The sequence below is a fragment of the Artemia sp. Qi Xiang Cuo genome, chromosome 3 (assembly GCF_049724085.1).
Source record: "Artemia sp. Qi Xiang Cuo chromosome 3, ASM4972408v1, whole genome shotgun sequence".
Classification (NCBI taxonomy): domain Eukaryota; kingdom Metazoa; phylum Arthropoda; class Branchiopoda; order Anostraca; family Artemiidae; genus Artemia; species Artemia sp. Qi Xiang Cuo.
This window is the reverse complement of record NC_142796.1, coordinates 63061458-63084882: the sequence shown is the minus strand read 5'-3', so window position 1 is coordinate 63084882 and position 23425 is coordinate 63061458. Positions and strand designations below refer to the sequence as shown.

The 23425-nt window shown below is 36.3% G+C and overlaps 1 protein-coding gene across 1 annotated transcript; it reads left to right on the top strand.

Moving 5' to 3' along the window:
* LOC148954394 (sulfotransferase 1C4-like) lies at window positions 1-23425 on the top strand. Its single transcript, XM_089087078.1, has 6 exons — window positions 1-194; window positions 1709-1830; window positions 8352-8566; window positions 10440-10566; window positions 18767-18916; window positions 23120-23425. The coding sequence occupies exons 1-6, from the start codon at window positions 85-87 to the stop codon at window positions 23359-23361; spliced, it is 966 nt and encodes a 321-aa protein (XP_088943204.1). The 5' UTR covers window positions 1-84; the 3' UTR covers window positions 23362-23425.

Below are 23425 nucleotides of genomic sequence, written 5' to 3'. Positions count from 1 at the left end.
AAAATCGTCGTAAACACGTTTAACCTAATAAATATTGAATCAATCAGTCAAAATTTTTTGACAAATGGTGAAGAAGGTTGAAAAATGGAAGATAGTGTTAAAATACTCAATAGTCAACTGCCTGAAAATTGGGAATTGAAACAATTTGATAGCTCTTTGAATAATCTATGGAAAGGATTTCCTTATTTTTATAGGTAGGTTAATTTTGTTTTTATGCTTCATTTTTATGCCTATGTTCTATTAATTTTTTGGTAAAATTCTACTTTCGGGGTTAGGTTAGGAAAATGAAACGGTAAAGTTCTACTGTAGCTACTTTTTGCTATCTTGAAAAGGGGTTAGGTTAGGGAAATGAAATTTTCAGGGATAGGTCTTCAGGCTAAAGTATGTCCCGTGAAGGTATCTTGAAGTACCTACTTCAACTACTTCTCCCTCAAGAATGTCGTGACCTATGATGACCTTTAAAAATCTGTGTGTTATAAAAGAGAAACCTTACAAAATAGATCTTTTGCTTAAATCAAGTACAACAAAATTGTTTTCAGATTCACAACTTTGCTCAATCCCAATTTATAAGGTTTTAAAGATAGCCTATGCAAATACATTTCCTAAATTTTGAAAAAAAAACATAGATATGGCTTAAAATTCTACTTAAATAACAGGAATTACATGAACTAATGCCAGACAAAAAGAAATTGATAACTGAAAATTAAGGTAAAATGTTGTTTTGTCAAAATTTCAATAGGTAGGCTACATACCTGTCATGTAAGCAAATTTCAGGACCGTCTAAAGGGATGAGTGGAGGTAGGTACTTCAAAATACCTTCCCGGGACATACTTTAGCCTCTAGACCCATCCCTGAAAGTTTGATTTTCCTTACATAACCCCTTTCCAAGATAGCAAAAAGTAGCTAAAGTAGGTTTTACCTCATTTTAATAAAACAAAAATCTAAAAAATGTAATCTCACATCATAATTAATTCTTATTTAGGGGGGGATCAGCAGGGCCAAATTTAAAGGTTTGACGCTTCTAGGTCCAAGTGTCTGTGTTGGTCCATTTTTGCGAGATTTTCGGGGAAATCTTAAAAAATTCGGGGATAGTGGAATCATTGAACAGATCGCAACTGATGAGCCAAAAGTAATGAAAGAGAGAGGTGATATCGAAATCTCCTGCTACCATTCTTGCGAGACATCTGACAGTTTATAAGTGGCTACAGAATTCCTCTGCTGTTTTAAAATCACTTCTATGAATTGGCCGCGCGGCGATGGAGTGAACCTGGCGCTTACAATAAATCACATCAGTCTAGTTTTGTTAAGAATAAAATCACTCAGTGATAATTTATTACGCCCCTGGCAATGTGCATCCGTAGCCCCGGGCCTAGTGGGTCTATTGGTAAATCCAGGCATGGGAGCCAGGTATTTTTATTGCACCTGCCAGCTGGGTTACTGCATGTGAGTTTAGCTGAAGAACCAGGCATAGGACATTTGCTCAAAAACTATATAGGCTATATATATTTTTTATAGCTGTTGTCAAAACTAATATTCTTATATAGATGTGGTCAGAAGTATTGAAAACTTCATTTTGTTGCTGGAACTGATGCTTTATGTAGCATGTCGTCGGAATTGATAGGCTTGTATAGGATTTTAGTCATGTTCTCGTATCTATAATAAAGTATTTCTCAGTTTTTGATGGAGTTGAGCTATTACAATCTTACAGGCATACAGAATATGGATACATAGCAAGACCAGGTCTTGGAGACCCTTTTATCCTTCAATCCTGCAAGGCGCACTTTGTACCACATTCGTCTGACGTTAATATTACATCATTCCCAAAAGCAGGTTAGTCATTTTTTCTAAATCGCAGGATTTCAGCTGTTATGGGTAAACATTTTGTTGAACTGGTGTGAATTAGCGGTGTTAGGCTTTTGTTATCTGTGTTTGTTATATTGCTTGTTGATATGAAACGCTGTAGAAAAATTAAAACAGTACGATCATCCTAAAAAAACATCTGTCTACTGCAGTCTCGGCGTATATAAAAGCTACTCCCATTTCCTCTGTTTAAACAATCCAGCGTATATTTCTCAGTAGCTTGATCAACTTTGAAAAATAATTCGAATTTGTATTATTTATGATTGCGAAAGCAGAAAGAAAGAAGGTGAGCCAGCGAAGTGGTTCGCTACTGTCCCATCTCACATGTATAACTTCCAACTTAATTGAATAGTCTATCCAGGATTTCTAATTGGGGGGTTTGGATTAAATTTTTGCAAATACAGAAATTTATAGTGCTAAGTTCTAATCAACACAGCAACAGAGAAATAGCCGGAACTTCAAAAATAATGGGAGAGGGATCCACGAAGTGGCCGGACTATTTGAAATTTGCCACAAAATGCTTCTACCACAAAGGGATAACCTACAGAATTTACAGCAACATTACAGAAATTCTTTTCGGAGTTAAATCTCTCTTGAGTGATATGAAGTTTTTCTGCCTATGTAACTTCTAATGAAATTTCCATCCACTCTCTTTGTCTTAATTGACTTTAATTTTTTTCTAGTTCAAATCCAGTAAAACGGAATTTTCATGCAAAAAAAAGATAAGAATTCTAATAAAATTAGTGGAAAGTATGCGTAATGATGTAATCGAGCTATGTAACCTTAACCTTTTTAGTCAAGATTTTTTTTTCTTATCGAGCGTATGATCTACTCTTCAGTTTTTATTAGTTGCTATGTGTGGGATTTGGATATGCTCCAATAAAAAGCAGAAGTTTACAAAAATGGTTTCAGGTGTATTGAAATTATGACAAACTTGGAAGAAAAACCTACGTTTTCACGTGAAAACAGCAGAAACAGTCCCAAACACAGCACCCTTTGAAGCTATGATAAATGGAATGTTTTTGACCTGTGGTGCAGGTCCTCAAAACAGGCGTTGCACACAGACAGGCAATGTCAATCTTCTTTTTTGGGTACAACATTTCACAGTTCTACTGCTGTCTTCGAATTTCTGCCCTTCAGTTGGGAGTGAAAGTACATATAATCAAATATCTTTCTATAGAAATCCCAGTTTAAGCATTATTTTCGAAGTCAAGATCGATCATGAATAACGCAACTGACCTTTATTTTCATGGAATCTCTAAATGGAATCATGGAATCACCTGCTTTACGTATCCGTAACTGCAGTTTTAATAAACTTCATCAGGGTGCAGCAAGTATATACTCAGGAATTTACGTTAAGGGAGGGACAACTTGAAAGAAAGATTATAAGGAAAATGTAACAAATTGTAGGGACATGTTGAGATTTCGGGGGAGGGGCTGGTCTAAAAGCCTTCGATGTCTGATGGTTTAAAATCACGGTATATGCAACAAGCTACCATTGGGTTTAGTTCTACAGCACCAGCTAATCTTAGAAAAATGCAAGCAGCCTGATAGTTGAGTAGATTCCAACAAGCAGGACTACCTCCGAATTTGGTATATTCAGTGAACATTCTGTGTCCCACGTTTAGGGTAGATTCATTGACAAGGCTGGCCAAAGAATATTTTTCGTCCTCATGCTTATTTGGCATGTCAGTGAATAACCTAGCTGAGGACTTGTCACATACAAGCGAAGCACTACATACAGGATTTTTGAGCCAGCACCCGTTATCGTTCACCGAAAGCTTGTCTATCTACAGAGACTTGCTGCTATTGCCTTTTAAAGTGTTATGTATTTCAATATGTTAAGTTTTGTATTGGCCCGTGTGGCTTTAGAGCATTAAATTATCTATCTATCTATGCCTGCTTCTAAAAAAGCCACTAAAGCGAATTGCCTGCCGCTAAAAAATAGAAAAAGAGTGTTTGAAAGAAAAAAAGTGGCCCCAGATGTAGATGCAGATTACTGTTGCCCCAGATGTGACCTAGTTATTGAGGATGTGGCCCATATTCTCACTAAGTGCCAGCCACTTTCTCTATTCAGGGGAAAGTGTTTTGAGAGTGGTAACTTGGAGTTCCCGGGAATCCTGAAGACGACTGTAAAAAGGACAATCAGGCAGTTATGTAAATATGTAAATGAAGCGTTGACATCAATTAGTGAAACTTGATATTTATGTTATTTTTCTTGTGGAGTGTATTTAAGAATACTGTGCTGTATGGCCTGTTTTTGGCTTATAATAAATTATTATTATTATTATGGCAACACAGTTTCACCTGATGGGAGTTTGTACTGCTTGACATCGCCGTTCGATGTTAAGACATCCCAGCAGAGGTTGTTATCAGACTTGTATCCCTTAAGGGGGGGCTTCAGGGTCCTGAACCTCCTCCCCTAAGAAATCTTAATATGCATGCACTTTCAAACATACTTTGTATTTTCTTTAAAATTGGTCTATTTCAGCAGTTTTTGTTTCAATGCTTTACTCTGCCTCCCAAAATATTTGACAAAAACAGAGGCGTTCTAGGTGGATCGTATTTTCTTTTTTTTTATTTCATAGCAAAACAGGAAAATACACAGAAATCAGAGCCTCTTGACTTGATTCCTTAAAATTTTGAATTTTTACTTAAAATTTTGAATTAAAATTTGGAATTATGAATTTTGTGTTATCTAAAGGAAACAAACGTTGTTAAAAGCCCTATTTCATGGTTTTATCGTTTTTTTTTTAGCACTATATTATCATGGTTGCAGCAAAACTTGCAACCTAGGGCAAAGCGAACCACTAGCCCATAGCAACCAAAAGTTTAAAAATACTTAAAAAAAACAGCCCTTTGACGAAAAATTGTAATTTTTAGCTGATTCTGGCTATCCATTTTTAGCTGATTATTTCGATTACAAAATATGTTAATAACAAAATATTATTTTGAAAAAAAAATTCTTATAAATTTTAAAAAGGAGCCTGAAAATACTCGAAAATGGTATTGGATTGAAATGAAAAGTACATCATTGGAATCTCCGCTTTCGACAACCCTACGCCGAAAAATTATAGCCCCCACTGTGAACAACGAGGAAATCACCCTTTTTTTGCATGAGTGGCACTGATATGTCTAGACCCCAGCGCCGCGCCAGCGGATCGACCGAACGCTGCCAATGAGAGGCCCGGTTGACCGCCGCCGAAGTGTCGCTACCCTACCGCCGGCAGAGGCGGTGGCGTTCGGCTGACTTTGAATTAATTTTGCGGCAATTCCTTATTGCGTCGACCGCAAAGTCGGAGCTTTTCTTTCTCGCGTGGTTTAGTATTTCGATTTTTCCTGATTAGAAATCAAGCAGGGCTTGCAGTATCCCCGAATTTTCGGGTATTTCCCCGAAAATCTTTGCGTCACTGCGAAAAAAAATTTGGTTCCCCGAATCCCCGAAAATCACCCAATCAAGGTGCCACCCCTAGCGATTTATCACCAGTGACTTTCCCTGCCAAATATTACTTTGCATACCATAATTCTTCACTACTCTCTTGTTCGTTAATTTTCGTCTCTTTTGTTACTTTGCATAAAAACCAGACATATGCAATTGCAACATACACAGTTCTTCATATGTTGACAAAAAAAGTATCGTCTTTACGAAGAGAGATTAAATCATTTCGAATGCAGTTCCCAATTGCTATTTCTTACATCATTTGTAGTCAAGAATTTTACTTTTATATTGAATAGGACTCATTCACTACTATACAGCTTCAGTTGGATTTGAAATTGATAGTCGACAGACTGTTTCTACAGCTGAATCATAAGTTTGCAGAATTTTGTTTTCTTTTGCTGTTTTTAGATAAGATTTTCTTAATGTTTAATACACAATTGTTGAACGCCTGATAGATTAAAGAAGATATAATCTTCTTTCTGAAAAAATTTTATCCCCCCCCCAAAAAAAAACCTTCTATTGAGACAAAATTTAGCTATAGCTAAGTTACCCAAAATATGATTAATACAAAAATGTAAATTATTGCCTATAGAGGGGGGGACAGGGGGCTATCATTTTTAAATGATAATACCTCATTTTTTTTATTGAAAGCAGGGATGCCAAAAAGATAATTATTATTTCATTTAAAGTGGAAACGGAAGAAAATGATATCAAATTCCCTGTGTAACCATTGAAATATTTGATAGGCCCAGGGCCCCCCATTGGGACTTGTTCATTGTTTTTGGGTATTTGCAATTTCTCATAGGCTACTAGCCTAATTTTGCTATTGTTTGTGGTCCCTTTAAATTATAATATTTTGACACTATTGAATGATAAGATAAATTTCTGACTCAGTTTCCCCATCGTATGAGGCACATCTAAATAATTTTGACATTTTTGCTTTTACCATTGTACCCCATTTCTCATACCCTCAATTTTTTTCAAGGAACACTAAGCTGTGTAATGCTATTTCGCGTGATTGTTTGAACCATATAGTGACATAGTTAATTATTAAGTAAATTATTTTTTTAATGTAAACCTGAGACGGTATCCTATCAAGGTGGTATCCAGTGGGGGGGGGATGGTTAGGTATTACATTTAAATGATAATATCTCAAATTTTTTTATTGGAAGCAGGGATGCCAAAAAGTTAATTATCTTTTTAATTTAAAGCAGAGACGGTATCATATCATGGTGGTATCCAGAGGGGGGGGGGGTAGGGAGCTATCATATTTAAATGCTAATACCTCGATTTTTTTTTGGAAAGCAGGGATGCCAATAAGTTAATTATTATTTAATTTAAAGTAGAAAAGGGTATCCTATCAAGATGATATCCAGAGGGGGGGGGGGGGCATAGGAAGTTATTATATTTAAGTGATAGTACCTTGAATTTTTTTATTTTTATTTATTGAAAGCAGGTATGCCAAAAAGTTTTTTTTTTATTTAAAGTAGAGACGGTATTCTATCAAGGTGGTATCCAGATGGGGGTAGGGAGGTATTATATTTAAATGATAATATCAAATTTATTTATTTTTAAAACAGGGATGTCAAAAAGTTAATTATTTTTTTAATTTAAAGCTGAGACGGTATCCTATCAAAGTTTTGTCCAGAGGGGGGGTAGGGAAGTATTAAATTTAAATGATAATATCTTGAATTTGTTTTATTGAAAGCAGGGATGCCAAAAAGTTAATTATTTTTTTTTAATCTAAAGCAGAGACGGATCTTATAGAACATTATATGGCTGCTTTAAAAAAATACAAAAGGGAGTGTGAAGGGAGGTGAGATTTGTACAAGAATATGACAGTTTGGTTGCTACCAGTAGCTACTAGTTGGAGTATCCTATGAAAGTGTGATGTCAATGAGTAGAGAAAGTAAATTTGTAAATTTAAGCTGTGATTGGAGAAAGACTGATGAAAACATTAATGTTTGCGGTCAACGTTGATCGCGCGGGTGGCGCGCCCCCAAATAGGTCCGGGTGCCGTGCCGCCGCTGCTGTTTTTGGTCCCGCCGCCACTGATCTTCCCTTATCGGTCTAGATACGTCCTCATCCTCCCTATTCTTTTTCTTTCTTCTCCACTAGCGGGGCCCTGGAACATCAGAGAGAGCTGTTTAAGGGTCATTTGAAATCTAATTTTTATGTATAATCTTTTTATTATAAATTCATCTTGATAATTTCATCATAAAGTGCCATGTGACACCCAAAAAGTGCACTTTTGGTGCCATTGCTGGAACAGAAAGGCTGGGAAGAATGAAAAGGGTGCTTTCATAGTCGCTATAGTTTAAAAGCTTAAACCTGAGGTTTAAAATCCCCTCTCTTGTATGCTCTCCCTCCCATCCTCCTAGTAAGTTTCATAATTCTGGCTTACTAGTAGAAGTAGCTGGTTGCTGCAACATCAGTGAGATGTTTAATGGCTGATTTTGAAGCTTTTGATCATATCTGCGTGCTCTTTGTAAATTTTTTTTGACCAATCTGTCATAAACTGCCATATGGCACCAAAACTGGCATTTTTTGTACAATTTATGGAGTAGAAATGGTGGGAAGCATGAGATGGGCACCATCAAAATCTTTTTTTTCCTTTTAAGCTTTACCTTTGCTTACAAAAATGACACCCATCAGAATTTTTTTTCATTTATTATCAACGATCTCATAGTTTTACATAAATGTTTAAGCTAATGGGTTATCCACAACATGATTAAAAGTCAGTTACAAAAATCACATACTAAGACAAAAAAATTAATAAAAAACAGTGAAAATGTGTCTGTAAAATATTTCATAAAATAAAAGTAATTCGAAACTGTATTTAATGAGGAACTTTCCAATGGGGTGTATGAGACGTATCCTTCCATAGGAATTACCAAGCGATTTTATTTAGTAAATGATTTGTTAGATCTTACTGCTTTAGTATTTCAAGCACAAATGGAAGAGAAAAAGAAACAGCAAAAACATTTTTAATTGACTTACTTTTAATTTAGACAGAACCACATTTTGAACAATATATTTTTATTTCTTTCAGGAACAACATGGATGCAAGAGATTGCTTACCTTGTTGATCATATCGATTTAGAATATGATGAATCTCCATTAGATGTGAGATGCCCCTTTTTAGAAGTTCGTCTCCATCCTCTGCCTGCTGGCCTTGACATTTTACCTACCTTATCATACCCTAGACATTTAAAGTGGCATTCAGCGTTGGATTTACTGCCTTCTGGTATATTAGAAAAATCTAAGGCAAGAATATCCGTTATTGAAAGTGCGCTGCTGCCCTGGCTTAAAAAAATATATATCTTTATTCTATCTTAGTAACCGTAAGGAGTCAATTTATACAAATCTTGAATAGAAGGGATGTTTTGATCAAAAATGGTTTGTCACTAGCAAGTAGAAAGTAAATCGTCACTGGTAATAACCAAATGCCGTATCTGACATTTAACATTCCTGAGATAATTAGGAATTACTATTTGCCTAGCTCTTCTCAAATGGGGGGGGGTATTAGCAAGTCCATATAGAACAGAATTTTCAAAGAGGGATTGAACATACACCCATCTACTGATATTAAAGCGTAGGGGTTGCAGTCTTAGTGCCCTAGCCCCCAAATGCCAAGATATTTATAATATGCCAAATAATTTATCATATTTTTCACAGAAATCACTTTTTTTCTTGTGTTAATTTTTTTTTGTATTTTTGAGCGAATTTTACAAACACTAATAAAAGCTACTTTGTAAACTTGTTAGAAATAAAATGAAACTTATGAGCCACAAATATATTTGGATTTAGATAAGTCATTCTAGCTAAAATCAAATCCCAATAATTTAAAATCATAAAGCATTTAATTTGATTTTTTTTTCTTCTAATGCTTAAATAATTTTGGGAAGGACTAGACTGTTCCATTGTGTATTATTTCTAGATAAAGATTTAGAGCATTTCTTTCGAGGTGATCAACTACCAAAAGTTATGAAGTTGATAAAATATTATTGACGCTTTAAGTGTTTACTCCATGTAGTATTGATATTGAATTTTTGTAGTATTGACTTTTTTGGTCTTTAGTGTGTTTTGTCAAAGATGATTCACACTAAACACCATACTGTGTTTTGTGTGTACAGTGTCTACACCAACGGTATGACACCATACTTTTAGTATGACAAACATACTAAACACCATTTTAGCAAATACCCTGGTTTTAATCCTGTTTTAACTTCTATTTAAAAACCTCAAAATAGAAAAAAGTTACCGAAATCTTTAAAAATTGGTCAGATGATTAAAAATCATTTGTATCAGATCAGAGAATCAGAATCATTTTGTATCAGAATCAATCAGAGAAAATTTACTATTTAAACTTGTACGATGAGTTTCATTCCCAATTCGGCAACGTTATCAGCCTTGTTAAAGTAGAAAGAAGTTCGATATTTTTTTAAGACTAAAATAATTCCTGTGTTTGAATTAATTATTTCCTTTTGCAGGTTGTATATCTTTTGTACAACCAGGTTCCTGATTAAGCAAACCAAAAAAGAATATATTAACTAGTTCATAGTCATCAGAGGTTAAATAAAACAGTTCATAGTAACAAACTGTAAGTAAGGAGTGAGTTGGCCCAATAGATCCTAAATATATAAAATTCATCAAGTTTAATGTTACCCATCAGAAGCTACGAGCCGAAATTAAAACGAAAACTAAAGAGCTTAAAACGAACAGAAATTATTTCATAGGTGGGAGGAAATCTGCCCCTTCCTCAACCCTCTCTCTTTACTCTAAAGTTTGACTTCTGTCTTGATTCTTGAAGAAAAACTATTCAAACACAAGGGCCGTTGATTTTGAGGTATTTTAAAGAACTTTAAGACTTTAGTGTAAAGAGCAACAGTTGAGGAAGGGGCAGCCCTCCCCGTAAGGAGTAAATTATGTTCGTTTTAACTTTTACTGCTGGTCCTTAATTTCATTTGAAAAACTTTTTTTTTAATTTAATAGTAACAAGTGCTCGCTGAAGATGCTTGCAAACCTCGTTTTAACTCTCCTTCAAAATACGGCACGTGGAGTATACCCATTGATCTTTTGGGTTGACTCGTCTCATTATTTAGTATCTGTCTTTTATCTCTCTGGTTTCTATTCGTAGGTTATACACATCGCAAGAAATCCTAAAGATTTGTGTGTCTCCTATTATCATTTCGCTAGAATGAACAAACACTTTGGTTTTGTCGGAAGTTTCAATGATTTCTTTGATTGTTTCATCATGGGCGAAGGTAATTTTTCCATAATTCTCATATACGACACCCTTTTCAAATATCCAGCAATCAAATATACTTTAGTCGGCTAGTGGGGGGTGGAGACCGCTGGGTTAATCTAAACGTCTTAACAGAAACCAATATGGAGAATGTTTCAAAGGCTATGTCACCCAAGTAACAAGGCATGAATTCATCTTCCAGTACTTGTCTTTTTTTGTGTGGGGGGGGGGACTAACCAATTTTTCATCTTGTCAGTTACTGATAGAAATAAAAAGTTTCTTTTGAGTCGCTTTATTCTGGTGGTTGCAGCTTCGTTGATGATTTTAACCCGTTTCGTCACATCTGTAAAGGGTTTTGGAGACCTCCTCAGGGCTCTAGATCTTTCTTAAACGTCTATTATGTATATTTTTTGCTCTCGGTCCCCACATTCACAAGGTTAAAGTATCACAAATAAAGGCGCAAATGCACATCAATTCAAACTTTTTATTTCCTCTGAATACGAAGAGTAAAAAAAAAAAATAAAAATAATAACCGCTAATCAACAGGCCATAAAATTATTTTAAACTATATAACAGCAAGTACGCAAAGGCCTTCAATCAAAATTACCACACAAATTAACACTTCATTCAATAGATAATAAATTAACACTTAAAATTAACACTTCGCAAATTAACACTTCATTCAATAATTAAAAAAAAAATATAAAAATTAAATAAAATAAAATAAAATAAATTAAGCTTCGTGCGCAGCTCTATATAAATTATGAGAAAAAACAGGTAATTTGGATAAAAATTTCTTTTGCTTTTTCTCCAAAACATCAACAGGGTTTATTATTTTATATTTATTCATTAAAAAGGTATTTGATTCAGATTTAGGAAAGCGGCAAAGGAACTTAGCAAAATTAAAAAATGTGGGTTTTACATGCGCAGTATTACTAATTCTAAAAAACGGGAGAAGCGATGAAAAAACTAAAATCTGAGGCAAAGTGACTGTATTATATACCCAAGCCAGTGATTTCCGAGAAAGAAGATCGCGAAGACAAATTACTGACCCGAAACTAGACGCTATTCTACTTTTAACTGCTTTAGAAATAGAAGCACGACATAGAGCTAAAGTTGGTCCATAAGGCACACCAAGATATAAAAAAAGATTCCAAATGTTTTAAAATACTATCATAAATACGAACAGAAATTTCCGAATTAACGAGATCATTAGCCTTAGGACCAAGAATTAAAAACTGACACTTTTCATGGTGACAACGAAGTCTATGCTTACTAAAAACCTTTGCTAAAAAATCTACATTTTGTTGAAGAAACTGAAGTAATCGACTGAGGAGGAGTAAGTCATCCGCATAAGTAATCTACGACAGAACATAAGATTTACCATAAATAAAAGTCAACTGAATTTGATCAAATAGCCTCTAAACAGTTCTATTGAAAATCGAAGGAGAAGTAATGCTTCATTGCCTCAGCCCCCTACATAACTTAACATTATAATCACTAAACTGATTCTTCCACTTAATACGAATACGAGAGGAGCCATATCACTTTCTTAAAACCAAAACTACTGGTAGTGGGACATTATTCTTCAGAAGCGCAGTCATAGCCCAAGAATGGATAATTGAATCATAAGCCGCCGCAAAATCTAACGCAAGTGTATAAACTCTATCCCATTGCTTACAAAAGGATATTATTCTTGAAAGGAGGGTATGAGCAACAGCCATGCTTAGACCCTTGCGGAACCCAATTTGATTCAGGCCTTGGTTACAAGACTCCAGATACTTTAATAAAACTAACTCAAAAACTTTGCTAAGCTGGCACGAAACAGTAATCGGCCAATAATCAGAACACCGATTCGTAGTCCCTCCTTTTTTTGAAAGGGGTGAAGTGGTAGCACAATAAAAGCTAGTTGGAAGAACTCCAGAAGAAAGAACAGTAGTGAAAAGAGTAGCGAGGAGAAGGATTGCTTTGGGGGATGCCCAGTTTATATGGTTTGAATGTATACCATCATGATCAAAAGAATGCTTACTTTTTAAAGCTTTAATTGCTACCGTTACATCTTCAACAGAAACAGATATTTTACTATTTGGGTGGGGCTTTGAAATTTCTTCCGATAATAAAGAGTCAAGCCGTGATTCAGCTGCCGCATCGCCGGATGAAAAAACATGATTATAATGAGTTATCCAATCATCTAGTTTCAGGGAACTATTAGAATCTGGTGAACAATTATTATTACGACGTGTAGAATTAACCAAAGCTCATTCTTATCACTAGTAATCCTTGAACCAATTTCATCTTTTATAATTTCATTATGCAAACGCAACTCAGCCTGAAAAATGCGTTTAGTTAATTTGATACCATCATGAAATGGTCCAGATCGCGGTTTTCCCGTGCAATTCCAAAGGTAACAAGCTTGAGATGCATTCCTTTGGCTTTGCTTTAAAATCGGGTTAAGGTTCCAACCTAAAACACGAGATCCACGACGGAAAGAATCAGTCGTAAATGCTTTATTAGCCCCGACTTTTAAACTATGAACAATATCAAGGTAAAATAGATCCATATCAATTTGATCAACATCCTTAAAATAATTTACAATTATTTTAGCTAAAAGAACATCTGATTCTTCATGATATTTGTACATTTTTTCCCAATCCCAGATCATTTTATTTACAATTTGACTAGAACAATGGATAATTTTAAAAGATGGAATTTCAATATTTAAATAAAAAGAAAGGTAAAAATGGTCACTAATAGGCATATCCAATCCAACATGAACAGGCTGTGGCAATAACGCTGCATTTGAAACAAGCACATGGTCTAGATTAGAGCAAGAACCAGAATTATGGACATACGTAAAATCCGCATCTTTTGAAACTATAGTAAAAACCGAGAACAAAAGATAAAAGAGTGGAGGAGTGGACATCAGAGATAGCAATGTTGCAGTTAAAATCCCCGCAAATAAGCCACTGGAAATCTGATGGAACTTTTGCCACAAATGGCGATAATTCTAAACATGCAAAATTGAAATCAAAATTCGAACCAATAGTATTATAATTTGTTGGTAAATAGCACGAGAAAACGATAAGCCCTGGTATTCGAACAGCAACAAAATAACTATTAACGGAAAACACTTAAACTGGAATATTCTCTCGAATAAAAATGCACACGCCTCCTGATGGGCGCCCACCTGTAGGTGTAGCTGGAGATATAAAACACTTAAACTGCTGCGACAGGCTCGAAAAAAGACTAGTAGAGTGGTCCAGAAGGCGATGCTCTTGCAGACACAAAATATCCAGATCGCGCAGCATAGACTGCAATACATGTTGTTTATCACCAAAACCATTCAGATTCAGAGATATAATCTTTGCACTAATCATTTTTTATTCTTTGCAACTTTTTCGGTCAATCGTTTGCAGCGAAAGCTAAATCCAGTATGCTCATGAGATCCACAATGGAAGCAACAAGGTTCATTCTGGCAAGGGTTGTTCCTAGAATGAGAGTGTCCACCACCAAGACACTTGAGACAACATTCCACGCTAGAGCAGCCCCACGATATGTGCTCTAGTGACCCACATTTGTAGCACATTCGCGGTAAAAACTTTTAATCAGTAAGCCGGAAATGTTCATAGCCAATGTGAATCCCATGACGCAAATAATGAGACTTGGCCGTCGCCGAACGGAAGTATACACGATATGATTTCAAAACACCGATGTGCTGTATCTCTTCGATACCTTGGTTAGAAGCACACACACTCTGGATCGATCGGGAAGTCCACTCGTGATAATAAACCGACAATTATCGATTTACGAAGCTCAGTTTTACCGACCTTTTCATTCAAAGAGGCTTTCAACTCTTCGGCCTTTTGTCTTTTCGTATGAAAGACCCATTTCGGTGGCTGGGATCCTGATTCCTTAGAAAGTGAAATCCGCACTATACCATCAGCTCCATCAAACGATTTCAGAAAAGCTTCACGCTTTAACGGACCATCACAATCTTGCGGCGGTGAATCTACTACAAGACCATCACATATCCAAGACTATATGAATGGCCCAATGTCTGGAAGCGTCATCGTATAATGACAATTGATACTTTCTCTTTTTTGACCACAGAGTTGCTTCCATACACAATATTTAGATTACTTGTTGACAAGGGAATGGAGCAAAGACGTTTATGTGCAGATTCCATTGCCGTCTTGACAAAAATATATTCCCTGATCTCCCTCGCCCTCTGTGGTATTCCTCAAGGAACTTGATTAGGACCATTTTAGATCCTAGCAGTGATTAATGAAATTGATGTGTCTTAAAATTGTGTCTTAACATTGATGGTAGTTTCATTAGCCATTGATAGAGTTACTGACTTATAAGTTCTCTCAAAGATAGAAATATATGGATGTTCTGCTGATCCATGAAGCATGTCAGCTTCACTTGAAGGTAGCTTCAAGTTGTAAATATTAAGTAATTGTACATTATATTTTTAGGTGAGTCTATTTTAGTTTTATTTATGTTTTTTTAGTTTTAGTTTATTTTTTATATATATTTCTTTTTCTCTACGCTGAAGACGCCTTGTTAGATACGGGCGAAATATTCGTTTGCTTTTTTTTTTTGTTCGTTTTCATTTACTGGCCATAGACCCGTTTGTCGTATTTATATATTTTGTGTTTTCTGTCATGGCTGGCCAGTTCGGCTTTAGATCTTTTATTAAGAGCATCCCTCTTGAAATCCTAAACAATGTTTTGAATGAAGCTAATAATATAGACATGAAAAATGAATATTCTTAATCTGAATAGGGGCTGTGAGACAGCTCATAGAATAGACAAGTATTTTACAGGAAGACCTCATAGAACGCTCTATGAGATATGAAAAAGCCAATGACCCAGTGCTTATTCTCATCAAATGTTTTCGTAACCCTCGAATGGGCCTACGGCAAGTCCCTTATGACCACTACCACACTAAAGCTATGTTTAAAAGGTAGGCTACAACCTTTTATTCCTGAGAGAAACCAAACACAGTGATGCATTTATTCTTATTATGTCCCTGTTAAGCCTCTGGTGGTGGTGGTGTATGAGGCACAGTGTCATTAACGCTACTACTGGCCTCCTCTAGAGTGTAGCAATGCATTCGAGTGGTCCCACGGGTTCAACGAGTTCTTCCCGCACTGATGTTGTAACCAGTTTGAGTACAACAAGTGTGCTACCTGTAGGGGAAGTAAATGCTTCACTGTTTGGCCCAAGGTGCAACGACCTGTTTCACCACTAATAAATATATCCTTGGAGGAGGACAGGTCCTCCGGTGGATACTATAATGACAATAATTCTCAATACTCAATTCCTAAACCCACCAGAGTTCGGGGGAAAATAATCTAATACAGTCGTAGAAAAGAATTCACTTTTATTACCGATGCCAATTTCAATTTCAATTCACAATATTAATACCAAGTCTAGAAGGGAACTGAACTCAACAACCATATGTACAAAAAAGGTAAGGTCGCCTCTGTAACGCGATGGGCCAATAGAATGTATTACAGCTCCAAAATCAACTTGTTTTATGTTTAAATTATATTTCAGTGAAAAAAACTTAGTAAATTAGCCCATTTTTACAAATTTACGTAAGGGCTGGTCCTCCCAGCACTGCAGAGGTAGAAGCTGCTGTCAAAAAGCTTAAAAATGGCCGTTCATCGGGAGTCGATGGGATAACGGCAGAGAGGCTGAAGACATCCCATCGAGCCTGCTTAAAATGTATGGACTGCTCTCCTAGTAGCAGTTTGGAACATGGAAAAGGTCCCACGTGATTGAACTAGAGGTATTCTAGTCAAACCGTTTAAGAAGGGAGATGCTCTTGACTGTGACAACTGTGACCAACCTGACTTCAGTGCCAAGTAAACTCTTGGCCACAATTATATCGCAGCGTTTGAGAGCATCTCTTGACTCGCATTTAAGGGAAGAACAACATGGGTTCCAGCCCGGTAGATCATGTTCTGCCCTTAGTTTTATCCTCAGACTTATGGTGGAAGAGTCAAGAGAATGGAATAAAAAGCTTTATCTACTCTTCATTGATTTCGAACAAGCGTTCGACTCTATCGATCGTGATGTTTTATGGAAGATTTTGAAATTTTATGGAGTACCTAATAAAGTAGTTCATATAATAAAGGCCCTCTACGAAGAGAGTGAATGTTGTGTCAGAACGGAATATGGGGAGACACGATTCTTCAAGATTCTTCACAGACGACGTAGTACATCTAGAAGAAGCGAAGCAACGTTTGCAGATACTACTTGACATTATAGGGACAAGGCTGAGAAAGTGGGATTAAGAGTAAACGTTGGCAAATCGAAGAGCATGGCCACATCCAACTCTCCTTTGATCCTTAAATGCAACGGAGAAGCTATCAAAAAAGTCCATGAGTTTAAATATCTTGGAAGTTGGATCGAATATGATGGCGGAATAGTCAACGAGATGAAAAGGAGAATCGGACAAGCAACGTCGGCATTCAACAAACTGAAACTAGTATGGTGAAGCAAAAAATACTCTTTGCGTCTACAGCTCCGTCTATTGAATAACAACGTCATGTCCATTATGCTTTATGCAAGTGTATGCTGGAAGCTCAGTGTCCAGCTGGAAAAATGTATCCTAGCATTTGAAAATGTCTGCCTCAGAAGAATCCTTAATATTTAGTGGCAGGACAGGGTCACGAACGTAGTGGCCCGCAGACGAACAGGTCAACTGCCAGTCACTGATCTTTTGAAGCAGAGAAGATGGACCTATCTTGGTCATGTCCTCCGGATGTCAGGAAACCGTCTTCCAAATGCTATCTACAAGTGGCAACTCGAGGGTGGGCGAAAAAGAGGGCGACCGAAACACACCCTCCGACGACAGTACGACCGAAATCTGCGGAGTGCTGAGCTGTCGTTACAACCACAGTGGGTGGACGTCACGGCTGCTGCTCCGCTCCGGGACGTCTGGCGAGGCTTCGTTGATGCCCTATGTGCCACACCTGGCCCTGAAGGAACTAAGAGAACTTCAAAGCAATGTTTTCTATCTTGCGAAATTACATTGAAAACAGGCTAGCTTCTCCGAGCTTTTAACTGGTAGGTTAGAATTATTGTAAGTAAATTTATGTAAAAAGAAAAGGAGTATTTATCTTATAAGAAAAAGGGCACGGGCCCGAACAGTCCCAATCTAAAAGTCTTATTTCGCTTAAGCCAAAGTCCAAACTTGTCAAATCCCTTCTAATCCTAGGTTTAATCTTCTTGATGATCAAACAGTTCGTGGTAACGAACTATAAGTAAGGAGTTACCCGGCTCTATAGTAAACGAAACTCTAAAAAACGGAATATTGATACCAGCAGATACATCAAAAGAATGACATTTTTATGCTGATTTCAAATATATAAGTTTCATGAAGTTTAGTCTTACCCATCCAAACTTACACGCATGAGAAAATTTGCCTTATTTTTGAAAAAAAGGGGGAAACTACCCCTAAAAGTCATAGAACTCTGTCTTACAACTTTATTTGTAAAATAGTAAAAAACTTTAGCGTAAAGAGCGAGGCGTTGAGGAGGGGACAGCCCCTTTCATATACGGAATAATTTCTGTTCCTTTTAAGTTTTAATGTCGCTCCTTACTTTCAGTTAAAAAAAAACTTGTTGTTTTTTTTATTTAATCACGTCAAAGATGGGCGTCCAGTCATCTATACCGATGAGTTATTTGTTCGTCACTGGAAATGAGACGAAGTCAGCTACTTCCAAAGTTCAACAATTACTTGAGTGATAGCAATGACATGATACTAAACAGCCAAAACAGTACTGTGTTGTAATTCTAAAAGCAGAGAATTTTAAAGATTTTCAAGGGGTTATACGCCATACAGGAGTATTTTTGTGGTGAGGTTAGGAGCTTATTTGGTTTAATTTAAAAGTTAAGCAGGATAGAGCCTTGTTCCCAGTAATGTGGATTTTTTATGGACTTCGTCGCGGGACTTCGTATTCCAGTCCAACGGCCCTTGTGTTTGAACAGTCGTTCTTAAAGAATTGAGACAAAAAGTCAGTCGCTGTGTAAGGCGTGGGGGGGGGAGGTGAGGAAGGGGCAGACCCCTCCTTTATATACGGAATATCTTCTTTTCTGTTTAAGCTGTGCTTTCGCTCTTTACTTTCATCTCAGAAAACTTTTTTTAATTCCTTGCCCAAAAGAAAAAAAACGAAAAATTGTGATTCGACCTTTTTCTTTTAGTCCCTTTTGGTCCATTCTGGGAGAATGTTCTTTCGTTTTGGAGACAGCGTGATCATCCGAATCTTTTATTCATTACGTATGAGGACCTTCAAGATAACTTAGAACTAAGTATTTCAAAAGTTGGAGATTTCCTTGGAAGAGAGCTAACTGGTAAGTGACTGCTATAACTTTCAGTGGTGGATCCAGGGGGGACGAGGGGGGTGCCCCCCCTAGCGTAGTCTGTAGTAGTGTAAATTACTTAATTAACGCAAGATTGCGTTAATTAAACTTGCTCCTAACGCAAGTTTATCGGATCAACCTATCTTGCACCCCCCCCCCATAAAAAAGAATCCTGGATGCGTCCCTGATAACTTTTTAGTGTAAAAAAATTACTTGGATCTCTAGTTAATTTTGGTGATTTTTAACTACATTAAAATTTAAATCAAACAGTTCGTGGTAACGAACTGTAAGTAAGGAGCGACCCGGCTCAATGGTAACCGAAGCTCTAGAAAACTGAATTTTGATGCCAATAGATACACCGAAAGAATCAACTTTAAAATCTGATTTCAAATTTAGAAGATTCATCGAATTTAATCCGAACCGTCAGCATTTAAACGCTTGAGAAAACTTGCCTCATATACGAAAAAAGGGGGAAAGACTCCCTAAAGGTCACAAATCCTTAACGAAAATCCCACCATCATATTCAGCATATTAGAGAACCCTACTGTATAGGTTTCAAGCTCCTATCTACAAAAATGTGGAATTTTGCATTTTCTGCCAGAAGAAAGGTCACGGGTGCGTGTTAATTTGTTGTTTTTTTTACCCAGGGGTGATCGTATCGACCAAGTGGTCCTGAAATATCGTGAGAGGGCTCATTGGAATGTAAATTAAAAGTTCTAGTGCCCTTTTTAAGTGACAAAAAAAATGGTGGGCAACTAGGCCCCCTCTCACGCTCATTTTTTTCCCAAAGTCACCCGATCTAAATTTTTACATACCCATTTTGTTCAGCATGTTCGAAAATATTATAATTATGTCTTTTAGGATGACTTAATACCCCGAAGCTCCCGGGGGGAGGGCTGAAAGTTATGAACTTTACCCAATATTAACATATAGTATTGGTTATTGGGAAGTATACAGACGTTTCCAGGGGAGATTTTTTCTGGTAGTGGGGGGGGGGGGGCGGGGGTTATGTGGGAGGATCTTTCCATGAAGGAAGTTTTCATGGGGGAAGGGACATTGCTATGAAGGGGACGCCGGATTTCCCAGCATTATTTAAAAAAAAGATCAGAAATTAAATATAAAAGAAACAAGTTTTTCAGCAACAACAGCAGCAACATCAAAACTTTAAACGAACAGAAAATATTACAAATATGATTGGGTTCACCCCCTACTCAATACCTCGCTCTTTAAGCCAAAGATTTTTTAGTACTTTCATATGAGCTATTTATTCTAATTAACGGCTTTTGTGATTAAGCGGTCATTTTTAAAGAATTGGAACAAAATTCGAACTTTAGCTTAAAGAGCAAGGTATTGACTAGGGGGCGAACCCCCTAATATGCGTATTAAAAATCTATGAATGTCGAAGTTCGTTATGTAAGTTAATTTGTAAGTTACGTATATTTATTACTAATAAAAACGTTCTTAAATAAAATTAAACAAGTTTCGAGAAAGACATTTAACCAAATAAAAGTAAATTAATATTCAAATTTTGTTTTAGTTATTGATGTACGGTGAGCCAAGATCAAAACCTGCATTTATTCAAAAACGTTCAAAAATTAAATAAAAAAACAAGTTTTTTTTAATTGAAAGTAAGGAACGACGTTAAAACTTAAAACGAACAGAAATAATTCCTTATATGAAAGGGGCTGTCCCCTCCTTAACGCCTCGCTCTTTACGCTAAAGTTTGACTTTCTCACAACTCTATTTTTTTTAAACAATGAAAAACTTCAGCGTAAAGAGCGAGGCGTTAAGGAGGGGACAGCCCCTTTCATATAAGGAATTATTTCTGTTCGTTTTAAGTTTTAACGTCGTTCCTTACTTTCAGTTAAAAAAAAAACTTGTTTTTTTTATATTTAATAACTACAATGAGCATGGTTTGGACAGAAACTAATTGTTTGCGATATTTGAAGTACGAAAATCTTGAAGAAAAAGTAATTAATTTTGCTTTCACCCAGTTCTGAAAAAAAAAAGTTGTAACGTGAAACAGTTGGTTCGTCAAGATTAAAAGAAAACTCTTCAGAAAAATTATGTGAACAAGTATTGACAGAAAATACATTGCATTTCCGTTGCAACTGAACCCCCTGCAAATGAACTTTCGTTTAAAGACAAACCTGGCGATAATGCTGATTTTGGAATGATAGCAATTATTTAAATTTTTATTAATAGTAAAAGCTTATTGCGGAAACAAATAAATGGGAGTTTTTAAAAAGAACAGGACACGCTTACAAGTCGCCCTTTTTCTGTTTTAGTTCTCCATTACTAATAGGAACTAGGAGATTGAAGAGAGTTGTTTAAGGTCATTTGAAAGCTTTTATTGACATTTATTTTGCTGTTTATAGTTTTGTCTTGGCAACACCATCTTAAAATGCCTTATGGCACCAAAGTGCGATTTTAGTGTCATTTCTGGAGTATAAAGGCTTGAAACCATAAAAGGCCTTCCATTGACAACTCCATGATCGAAAAATTTTGAACTAGTGTTTAAAAGTTTCTGTTCCCCTTCCCAGTCACTTTTGCAAGTGTGAAAAAAAAAATTTGAAAAAAATACCAATTGGAAAAATTGATTCAAATACAGAGCTTATTTTTTTACGGTAAATGCTTATTAATTTTCATTTCAAGACAAAAATTTATTACGAAACAAATTCTTGTGAATTACAAAAAAGTACTTGGTACCCAACTTGTCTTCTTTTTCGTTCTTTTTTTCCAGTACTAGCGGATCACTGGAACTTCACAGTGACGCGGAAATGGGTTATCTGATGGTTATCCGAGGTTCTCAGAATCAGTGTTCTATTTACCCCACCCCATAAGGGCAGGTGTCATTTCCTGGTTGATCTTATATGGAATGACCCAAACAAAATACTTTTACGTAACTTCATAAGTCAAACTAAAAGAGCTTAGGGAACCGGGTATAATAAAATCAGATGGGCCTCAGACTTTATGGGGCTATAACTTTCACGATAGAGCAATTCCTGAAAGTTTCTTTCTATTTGGAAAAGTTTTGGGGTTACTCAAATGGGTAATTTAATATAAGTTAGAAACTGCGAACGAAGCGACAACCAAATTTTTAGCTTAAAGTCAACACCAGATCAAACTTGTTTTTTAGGCTTTGGGTTAAGTTGTGTCAAACAGGGCTTGATTTAAGTTGGAATTGAGTTATATAAGGGTTGAGTTAAACAGGGGGTGATTTAAACGGGGTCTCAGTTGAGCGTGGATTCAGTTAAAAGGAGTTGAGTTGAGTTGCACGGGGGTTCAGTTGAACGAGGGTTGAGTTACTTGGGGGCACAAGGGTTCAGTTACATGGGTTTAGTTGCACACGGTTCAGTTACACGGACACCTTTTACCATAACGCCAGATTTCTATTTTTTTTTTTTTTTTTTTTAAGAATGTTTCGGATTGTATAGCCTATTTATATCCCCGTTGGTTGATAGTCATTCTGGATACATTTATGTATTTCGAGCTTGATTTTTCTAGCTTAATTTCCGGTGAAAATGAAACAGTGCACACACATGTTTGATTTTATATATACGGAGAGATAAATTGAGAAAATCTGTCGATGTAAAAAGAAAACTACTAAGGATCTAGAACTGTTGAAGTCACACCGGGCCAACACGTAGGGAATCAAAGCAAGACATGAATATGAATACTGAAGCGGTTATTAATGCATCGATTTTTTTTTTCTTTTTTTGCGCCCATTAAACATATTTCTTAAGCTGTCAGGTCCAGACCAATTGTGAAATTAAACACAAGTTTTCAGCATGAAACAGAAGACGCATATTTCTCGAAAAGTCTATTTCTCGAAAAATACCCCATGTTAAAACCGATAAAGTGGCAAAAAGTAAAACTTTGGTACTAAGAAAGGGAGGGCTGGTGCCCTAGAGTTATGCCATTAAATTTCCGGCATAATGTAATGACAGCCGCAAAGAAAATCCAGTGACTGTCTTTATTCTACAGATAATATTTACTAAGTGCCCTTACCAGGTTTTGATCTGGCATTATGAGGATAAACGGGGTATCCTGCTATTTATGTTTTGAATTAAATAAAAAGGAGATGTTACTGGAACCCTTTAAAGCATCAGGGTTTATTCGGGTCTTGATATGAACTTAACTCACTCGAATTAGCGTTATTTGACAATGAAATACAGTTTGTTCTTTTTTTAGTTGACCAAATTTCCGAGATTGCATCTTGTGTGACCTTTGACGCCATGAGCACAAATCCATTGGTGAATCACTCTCACTGGGATAAACTTGGACTAAGGGTGTCAACAGAAGCAACTTTTTTTCGCAAAGGAAAAGTTGGTGATTGGATGGAACATTTCAGTGAAGAACAAAACGAAATAATGAATCGATGGATTGAAGTGAAAAGCGCTGACACCGGATTGGAATTTCGATATACGTTATGACAGATCTTTGTTATCTTTTTTTTTCAATGTTAACCATAGGAAGAAAATAAATTTTTCTAATGTT

Excerpts from the sequence above, each read along its gene's own strand:
- LOC148954394 (XM_089087078.1), top strand. The coding sequence starts at position 85 with ATGGAAGATAGTGTTAAAATACTCAATAGTCAACTGCCTGAAAATTGG. Across the intron at positions 8,567-10,439 it reads GTATATTAGAAAAATCTAAG|GTTATACACATCGCAAGAAA; the intron begins GCAAGAATATCC and ends TTCTATTCGTAG. Across the intron at positions 18,917-23,119 it reads CCTTGGAAGAGAGCTAACTG|TTGACCAAATTTCCGAGATT; the intron begins GTAAGTGACTGC and ends TTCTTTTTTTAG.